Here is a 10,056-nt window from a genome sequence, read left to right on the forward strand (position 1 = left end):
GGTGATGTATACTTGCTCTCATGAAGTCTTGCAAAATATTATTGCACTATGATGATAATAACAATGAATGATCCTTGATTAAAAAAACTCAATATGCTTGATAATCTTCATATTTCTTTGCTCGGTAGGCTTTGATCGCTTGAATTGCTAGGTTGATCATTAGAGTGCCTAAAGAGAATAAAAATGCTAGATTAATTAGACTTTCAAATGAGAAAGGGAATCACATTACGTCTTTATTACATACATAATTATTAAGGAAGTCCCTTTTCCCTTACTAATTAACTTATGGCTAATTATAACCAAATTGATTTGACATGAGATGGGGACATTACATATTTATTTATTAATCTTGTTTGTAATTTTGGATCAACTAACTTTTGCTGATTTCTATTATTGTTGTTGCACCCACCCATTTTTTTTTTCCATGTAATTTTAATGATTAGAAATTTAAAAACAAAAAATTAAAGACTAAAATCTAAATTAAAAAGAAACTTTATATTATTATTATTTATTAAATATGAAAAGTAAATTAAATCTAAATTTAAAAGAAACAAATCTAAATTAAAAAGCAACTTATTATTATTATTTATTAAATGTAAAAAAAAAGAAAAAAAAACTTAACTCTACATTTAAAAAAACTTCTAATTTAAAAAAGTATGTTTTAAAATCTAAATTATCTTTTTTTTTTCATGCAAATCATTTCATATTCTTAAATAGGACTAAATTCTAATAAATATTAATCATATGAAATTAATTAATTTATGTTAAAAAATAAGACTAAATTTTAATAAATATTTAACCATATGAATAAAGATAATGATTTTTTAATTGCATTTTTCTAATGTTAAAATAAAAATAAATAATAAACTACAGGGTTGAATTGTGATAGCAATATCATAACTATTTCCATGGACCTAGTTAATCTCAGCTCCAACTTTTCCGCACCCTTTGGAGCCACTTATTATTCTAAGCCTGATTACTTTTAAAACTAGAATAATGCTTTAGATCTGCAACAGATTGTTTTTGAGAAAAGAAGTGAATACGATCGTCTATGATTACAACTAGCCGTGGATAGAATTCTGCGTGCATGGAATGGCTGGATGATTTTCAAATATACGAAAGAAAGCAAAATCTTGCCATTGTGCTTTCAGTTTTTCATTTGTTGATTTTCAGGGCCTTTGATTATGAAAATGCAAATTTGGAATTCGTATCAAAGAAATGAAAAATCTAATGAATTTATGGACCATATTAGCATTCTTTCATTTAAAGAACACCATCCATGAAACAACCAATCAAGCCTCGGAAGAGGCTGATGGTCTGGGTTTTCGTTCCATTTCTTCATTTTCAATGTAAATACACAACCACCCGTAGTATCGTGGTGGTAGGGTTTAACCATGCCAATCCGAATAGTAAGGATAATTCTGATGCGTTTCCTAAGAGAAATTTTTGTCAGCGAGGTAATCTAAAAGAAGCTCTCAACGTGTTAGGTCAAGACATTTCATTACGGTCATGTATTCATGTATCTCTCCTGCAGGAGTGTCTGAATAATAGATTCTTGCCCGAGAGTAAACTGGTGCATGCCCACATCATTCAAACAGCATGCCAATGCAAAGACATGAATATACTTATGACCATTTATGCTAAATGTGGTAAACTGGATGAAGCTAGAAGAATATTGAAGCAAATGAATAAACCAGATGTAATTTCAATGACGGTCATCATTGCAGCTTATGCCAGGAGAGGGCATGCTCAGGAGGCATTGGCATTTTTTTATGAAATGCAACAAGCAAACATAAAACCCAATCAGTTTACCTTTGCCAGTGTTCTCTCTGCATGTGCTGACTTGCAGAATTTGGAAAAGGGTAAGCAGATCCATAAAGACATAATTAGAAGTGGGTTTCAGTCTGATATTGTGATAGGCAATGCTCTTCTAGACATGTATGCAAAATGCAATAGCTTAAAAGATGCACGCAATGTGTTTGACAAAATAACTCAACGAGATGTGATCACCTGGACTACTATGGTTGCAGGGCATGCACAGAGCGGGAACCTTGACATTGCCCAGAAGCTCTTTGATGCAATGCCCGAGAGAAATGTGGTTTCATGGAATGCAATGATTTCAGGCTATGCACAGAATGGAGACCTTGATAAGGCCCTGGAGCTCTTTCTTTCGATGCCTGAACGAAATATTGTCTCGTGGAATTTGATGATTGAAGTGCATGCAAAGAATGGAAATGGTGTGGAAGCACTAAGGCTTTTTCAGCAAATGCAAAAGTCAGATGTCAGGCCGAACTTGGAATCCTTTAGAATTATTCTTCCAGTATGTGCTGATTTGGCAACTCTGAAACAGGACATGGAGTTCTCTGAAGTTATAAGTAGAAACGGTTTTCAGATTGTTAGCATGCTTAGTAAGCAGGGCCAAGTGAAAGAGGCCTTGCACATCGTTGATCTCATGGACCAACCTTTACGCTTTTCTTTATACTCTCATTTGTTGCAAGACTGTACCAAGAAGCAAACCCTATCCGATGGCAAACAAGTCCACAACCATATGACAGCGAGAGGATTGAAACCAAATGTATCATTAGGGAACATTCTTATAACAATGTATGATAAATGTGGTAGCCTGGTGGATGCTCAGGGAGTTTTTGATCAAATGCCCATGCGAAATTTGATATCATGGACAGCGATGATTTCAGCATATACAAGGCATGGATATAGTGAGGAGGCCTTGATATTGTTTTACCAAATGAAAGAAACCGGCATTCAACCCAATCAGTTCACATTTGCAAGCATTCTCTCTTCATGTGCTGATATGGCAAATTTGGAGAAAGGCAAGGAGATTCATGAAGAAATCATTAGAAATGAATATCAATCTGATGTATATGTGGGGAATGCCCTTGTTGACATGTATGCAAAATGTGGGAACATAGATAGTGCACGGGATGTCTTTGAAAAAATACTGCAAAAAGATGTGGTCTCATGGACAACAATGATCGCAGGTTATGCACATAATGGTTACACTGATGAGGCTTTTCATCTCTTTCAGAAAATGCCCGAACGGAACATAGTCTCTTGGAATGCAATGATTTCAGGATACATGCAGAATGGACACATAGAGGATGCTCTAAATCTCTTTCAGAAGATCTCCAAGCGTAATTCAGTCTCATGGAATGCAATGATTGCAGGGTATGTACAGAATGGTTATGGTGAGGAGGCCTTGAAGCTTTTCCAAGAAATGCAATCGACAGATATGAAGTTGAACACTGAAACTTTTGTAATTGTTCTTTCAGCATGTGCTAACATAGCTGGTCTACAAGAAGGAATTGAAGCTCACGAAGTCATAATTAAAAGTGGATTTCAATCTAATATCTCTGTTGGTAATTCCCTTGTAGGCATGTATGCCAAATGTGGAAGCATAGAGGATGCATTCAAAGTATTTGATAAGATGCACGAAAGAGATGTGGTTTCATGGAATGCAATTATTGCAGGATATGCTGTACACGGATTTGGCAAGAAAGCCCTTCAACTTTTTGAAAAAATGCAGCAATCCGGTAGAAAACCAAACCATGTCACCTTTATTGGTGTTTTGACTGCATGCTGCCATGCAGGACTAGTTGATGAGGGTTGGCTATATTTTCACAACATGAATCAATATTATAACATCTCACCTGTTATGGAGCACTATGGTTGCATGGTTGACCTTCTTGGGCGTGCTGGCTGCCTGGATGAAGCTCAAACCTTTATCTACAACATGCCAATAAAACCTGACGCAGCTATTTGGCTATCTTTGCTTGGGGCCTGCAAGATACATATGAATATAGAGCTAGGTGAAAAGGCAGCAAGACAACTTTTTGATTTGAATTCTAAAAACACTGCCCCTTATGTGCTTCTGTCAAACATTTATGCCTCAGCTGGTAGATGGGACAACTTAAAAAATGTGCGGAAAATGATGATAGATAAAAAGGTTCAAAAATCACCAGGCTGCAGTTGGATTGTAATCAGGAGACAGGTGTATACTTTCCTGTCCAAATATACAGAAATTTCATGATAAGCTAGAGAGATTGTAAAGGTAGTTAAAGACAACAAGGTATGTCCCTTGGCAAAAAATTGCCATTAATGTTTCAAGAAGTAGCAAAATTAAGATTGTCTATCAGAATATCAAGAAGCTGGCAATCACATGTGGGCATATAAACAATTATCAACATCAGCAAGAACCTTTAAAGGTCACTTCCCATGATTGCTGAGCTGGTATTTGAGTCTTGAGATATGCCAACTTACACCATTTTTTGAGAGGGGAAATTTTCAGGCTGTTAACGAACTTAACAGGAGATTAGGGAGTTTCCATGAAAAAAAAGGACTAACATGTACTTAAAGCCAATGCAAGAAAAGTTCATTTGCAGTACAAACACATGATACAAGATAGTGATCCTGTTTTTTGAATGTCAAATTGCACCAAATGAACAAATAGAATACGAGGGTCCTGGAGAATTCCTCATGCCGAGCATTTTTTTTCTTCAAAAGGTATATTTCCTGACCATAGCCCATTCTATTTGAGTTAGAAATCAAAAGGCTATACATGCATACTGAATTGTGTTTCCAGCCCTCCAAATGTTTACCTCTGATTCCAATTTATAGAAATAAATTCAATTTAGGATGCCACTCTTGCAAAAGTTGCCGAGTAAGTTAGGTTTGGAAAATCAAAATGTTTTTATTATTAGCAGCACATCATGGTATCTTTTGGATTCTGAATGATTCCTCCTGCCGAGTATTTTTTTCTTCAAAACATATATATTTTGACCAGAGTCCATTCTATATGATCTGGAAATCAAAAGGCTATAAATGCACTCTGGATTGTGTTTCCAGTACTCCAGATTCCAGTGTATGTAAGTCATGCTTGCAGAAGTTGCTGAGGAAGGTAGGTTTAGAAACACAAAGATATTTTATGATTAAAAAACACGGTATGGTATAAAAAAGACCTAGGCTTATTAAGTAAAACATTTTCTGACAGGAAACTAAAATAGGTTTAAGATATGCCATAAGAATAAATAAACCACATTATATGATTAGTTAAATGGATTTGACATTAACCATGATGGATTTTTTTAGTAGACTCTTTCTCAGAGAATCTTCAATTAAATCCGGTTTTAGTTATGTAGAGAAATGACCCCAAGTCAATTTAGGAGGGAGCGTACAAAAATATGCTAAGGTTGATCAGCTGTGTTACACGGGGACGCATCCCCACCCCTCAAGCCCCTGTCCCCATTTTCTGAGGTGTTTCAGTGATGGTGAGACGTTAGGGGAAAAAAGACTAACATGACAGAATTAATTTAATACATGAAGTTTCAACAAGAGAGCAGAACACAGAAACCAAGGGGGCAGCAAATAAGAAAAAATAATTAACTAAAAAAGATAAGAAATAAAAATAGACTAATAAATCTAACTAAAGAACAATAAATTAAAAAACAAGAGCATACACAAAAGCACAAAAAAAAACCAAAATAAGGAAAAAATAAAATAAGAAATAAGAATAAAATAAAAAAATGAACAATGAAAAAATAATAAAACAAGAGCATACAAAAGAAAGCATAAAAAAACAAAACTATATATATATATATATAAAAGTGTGTGTGTGTGCACGCGTGTGCGTGTCCATATATATAAATAAATAAATGGATGCAAAAAACATAGGCATGCACGTATATATGCAACTATATATGTATACACACTTAACACTCTCTCCCACCTCTTCTCCTCCCCTTCCTCCTCCTCTTGATCTTGTCCCTTCCATTCCTCCTCCTCATTCCTCTTCCTTCCTTGTCCTCCTGTCGTCCCACGCACACATATACACATACTCATACGCGCACACACACACACACACACACACACACACACATGTATGCATACATATACATATGTATGTGTATATATATATACATGCATTTCTTTATTGGTGTGTTAAGTGTGTATACATATATATGTGCATATATATGTGCATGCATATATTTTTTGCATCCATTTATTTATTTATATATATGGGCACACACATATATATAGATATAGTTTTGTTTTTTTATGCTTTCTTTTGTATGCTCTTGTTTTATTATTTTTTCATTGTTCATTTTTTTATTTTATTCTTATTTCTTATTTTATTTTTTCCTTATTTTGGTTTTCTTTTATTGGTTGTTTTTTGTGTTTTTGTGTATGCTCTTGTTTTTTTAATTTATTGTTCTTTAGTTGGATTTATTAGTCTATTTTTATTTCTTATCTTTTTTAGTTAATTATTTTTTCTTATTTGATCCCCCCTTGGTTTTTGTGTCCCTTCCTCTTTTCATCTTTTTAATCTTGTAGGTCTCCTATCCTCTCTAATTTTCTGCTCTCTTACTTGCTCTTTTGCAATGATGATGGATCATGGTGTTTGATCTGAAACATTGGCAATGTAAAAACTCACATAGTCAAATCTAGAAAAATAAAAAACATATGACAGAATTATAACAACGGCAATAAATATAGCATGACAACACTTTAACAAGAGTATTTAACAACAATTAAATTTATAGTGACAACAACAATTATAGTGTAACAACTATAAATATATCATGATTTAGATTCATATTTAATGATATAAGCTATTTAACAGTTAATATTACTTATATAAGACTATATAAATGATTATATAATTATTTAAGTGTTATACTAATCACAATTTGGCTACACATATCCCAAGATAGTCAATTTGAGGGTGCAGCATGCTCACACTCTTTAAAGGAAGCATTATCCTCAATGTAGATCAATTGTGAAAGTTTTTGCCTAAAATCTTCATTTTTTCCAAATGGTATCATCAATTGGAGAATTATTCCACTTGATCAAACACTTTATGATGGCCCATGTCTACAACCACCTAGTGCTTGTTTGGAGGATTCCCTCAAGTTCTAAAATCATTTTGTCCTCCTCATCAAACTTTAGTAACTTCATTCGGGTTGAATATCTATGTCGGATAACCTTCATGGAAGACTAGATTTAGTTTTGCTTACTTAAGTAACTCCAATTATAAGACAAATTGTCAAATCCTCTTTAAACTCTATAAGGGTCATAATGCTTGGGTGCAAGCTTGTCACCACCTCAATGCATTAAGGAGATTTAATTTCAATGGGCCCTTTTTAAGATCTATCAAAAAGAGTTGAGCACTATTGATTTTTTTCTTTGTTTAGTTGAATTTGATTTTGATATTGGAAATGATATGAGGACTAGGGTTAATGATACAAAATTGAGAGAAATCAACATGAATAGAGAGTTTTAGAACAAATGCAGCCACTAAGTACAAATATGGAAATAGGTAACAAAGATGAACCTATACCTAAAATTTGAGCTTGGAAGTGTCAATCTATGGTGCTAGGCGACCTAGTCCTAAAGGTGTTAGATTCGAATGTTAGAAACGGTTTTAGGATTAAAATGTTGCTTAGAATCACCTCCTCAAATTTTATCAGAAAAGTGTCTGACATTGTTTATTGATTGTTAGCATCCAAGGTTTTTGGGTTTTTCAAAATCTAGTTCAATTTGTCTCATTCTACTTCTTAGATTTATATTCATTCTCTTCATAATGTGTCACTTGCATCACAAGAGGGGAAAATTGCCATTGGGTTGATAGGGGTTTGCCTAAGTCAAACCACAGGTTTGGAATTAACCCTTGATAAAATAGATGAAAGGGAAGCTCTGAAGTAAAATTTTGGATCCACAATAATATACCTCAAGCTTGTTGATGTTGATGATGATGCAATGTTGTTTGAATAAGACCCACAAATGTTGATGCAATAACATGACATGATAAGGTATAAAAGAAACAATCATAAAAACACACTTGCATGAAGATTGTTGCAACTTGTTGCTCCATGATGTTCAAATCTGAAGAAATTTGCCAATGATAATTGCTCTTGAATGATGTAGGATATTATTGGATGAAATGATAATGAGATGTTATGTATGTTGTTGATTTGAAAACGAATTAGAAAGATATTCTTATATAGGGTTCCCAAGGTATTTCATAAATTAGGTTGATCTCCAACAATCATATTAAAATATTGGGATAACTGGTGGGAACCAATACACCGACATGTTTAAAAATAGGCCCAATTTGGGGGGAATATGGTAGAAGGGGGTGAATCAAAGGTGGCACAGATGTACTCAAGCTTGGGACAAAGACCCAAATGACCATATGATCATATGAAATCAGTTTTGCAATGCAAAGCCAAAAATATGCTTGGAACGGAGCTAGGAGGAGACACATTAAGGCAAGGGCACAAAAAGGAGTGTACAATTGTAAGGGGTTACAATTTATGAACTACATTAAGCCCCAATTTTAGCGAGAGTATGAAGTTATTCTCTTACTCATGGAGAGAGAGAGAGAGAGAGAGAGAGAGAGAGAGAGAGAGAGAGAGAGAGAGATGTCACTAAATATGAGGGAACAAGCCCCCAAGCTTAGGATCCTAACTCACACAATCACATACAAGGACACACAAAACAAAACAAAAACAAAGCAAAATCAAACAAAAGGGCAAAAGGAAAACAAAGAGACACAAAAAGGGGTTAGGACTAAAAACAAAGGCTCCAAGTCAACTAGTTGAAGAGACCTCAATAATCAAAATGTCCCACCCACTAATATCCTTATGGGAATGCTATTTCAAGAGCACAAGTGGTCTTATAAAAAGAGAAATATCATACATCAAATGATGAAACAAGAAATCATAATCTAACAACTAGCAAGGCATGTTATGCTATGGGTTCATGAGAGAGAGAGAGAGAGAGAAGGAAGCATAGATTTCGTTGGCTAACAAGTTGTGTTATGCTAGGTGATCCATGGAGAAGCACAAATTCCACTAGACAACAAAGTGTGTTATGTTGTGTGATCTGTGTGAAAAGCAAGGAGAGTCAAATTGGTCTAGCAAGGTGTGTTATGCTAGTTGACTCATCTTGAAAAAAAATATTACCAAACAAAACTCAGTGTTTGCAAGGAAATATATTGTAAAATGGGTGTTGCAATGACACCAAGAGAAGGATTACCAAACAAGACTTATTGTTTGTAAGGAAATCCTACTATAGAATGGGTGTTGCAATGACATTGAGACAAGGATTACCAAACAAAGCTCGTTATTTGTAAGGAACTCCTACAACAAAATGGGTGTTGTAGTGACACTAAGGCAAGGATTACCAAACAAAACTCACTATTTGTAAGGAAATCCTACTACAAAATGGGTGTTGCAGTGACATCAATACAAGGATAACCAAACAAAGCTAATTGTTTGTAAGGAAAATAGCAAAGGCAACTGCAAAATGGGTGTTGTAGTAACACCAAGACAAGGATTACCAAAAAAACTCAATGTTTGTAAGAAAATCTGAAAATGCAACTACAAAATGGGTGCTATAGTGACACCATGCACAAACAACAAGGAGGCCTCACATATGCCCCCCTTAAGATGTCAACATAGCCCTATGTTGATATCTTAAGGTAGAAATATAACAAGGATAAACACTTCATCACCAAGGAGATATCCTTTAAGCAACAATGCACATACATTCCAAGCTAGAAAGAGGATACCACTATTTTAATTAAGAGATTGTTGTAAAAGAGATATCTTGCAACAATTGTAAAGGGATGCATGATTAACAAAAGAGGAAGAGATCTTTGCCCAAAGACATCTGCCTCCAAAAGGAGATCATTCAAAGAAAAAATCTTCAATCAAGGGGGAGGGAAGGAGACCAATGATACTCACCTTCCCTATTACTAGGAAAGGTGATTCTTGATGAAGGATTACACACTTTTCACACCAAAGAGAGATAATTTATCAAACAAATACTTTCAAGCAAGGAAGGGGTCATAATCAAGGAGAGACACCTCCAAGCAAGTTTAAAATCCCTATGAAGGACAAACAATTTTATCCAAGAAAGAATATCCTTATAAAAGATGCAACTCAAAGGAAAAGTGAATCCTTAGAAAAAAAAGAGAAAAGATGAAAAACTATTCTTGCCCCCCAGGCATGGATGCAAGAATAACTAGACTCTTAT

General features: G+C 34.5%; 1 protein-coding gene across 1 annotated transcript; it reads left to right on the top strand.

The window, feature by feature from the left end:
* The first annotated feature begins 971 nt into the window (after positions 1 to 971).
* LOC131047663 (pentatricopeptide repeat-containing protein At5g15300) lies at positions 972 to 4,615 on the top strand. The gene has a single exon (XM_057981459.2). It carries the CDS (start codon positions 1,280 to 1,282, stop codon positions 4,046 to 4,048), a length of 2,769 nt encoding a protein of 922 aa, XP_057837442.2. The 5' UTR covers positions 972 to 1,279; the 3' UTR covers positions 4,049 to 4,615.
* The last annotated feature ends 5,441 nt before the right edge of the window (positions 4,616 to 10,056 follow it).

Source organism: Cryptomeria japonica, chromosome 4 (assembly GCF_030272615.1).
Source record: "Cryptomeria japonica chromosome 4, Sugi_1.0, whole genome shotgun sequence".
In the NCBI taxonomy this organism is placed as follows: Eukaryota; Viridiplantae; Streptophyta; class Pinopsida; order Cupressales; family Cupressaceae; genus Cryptomeria; species Cryptomeria japonica.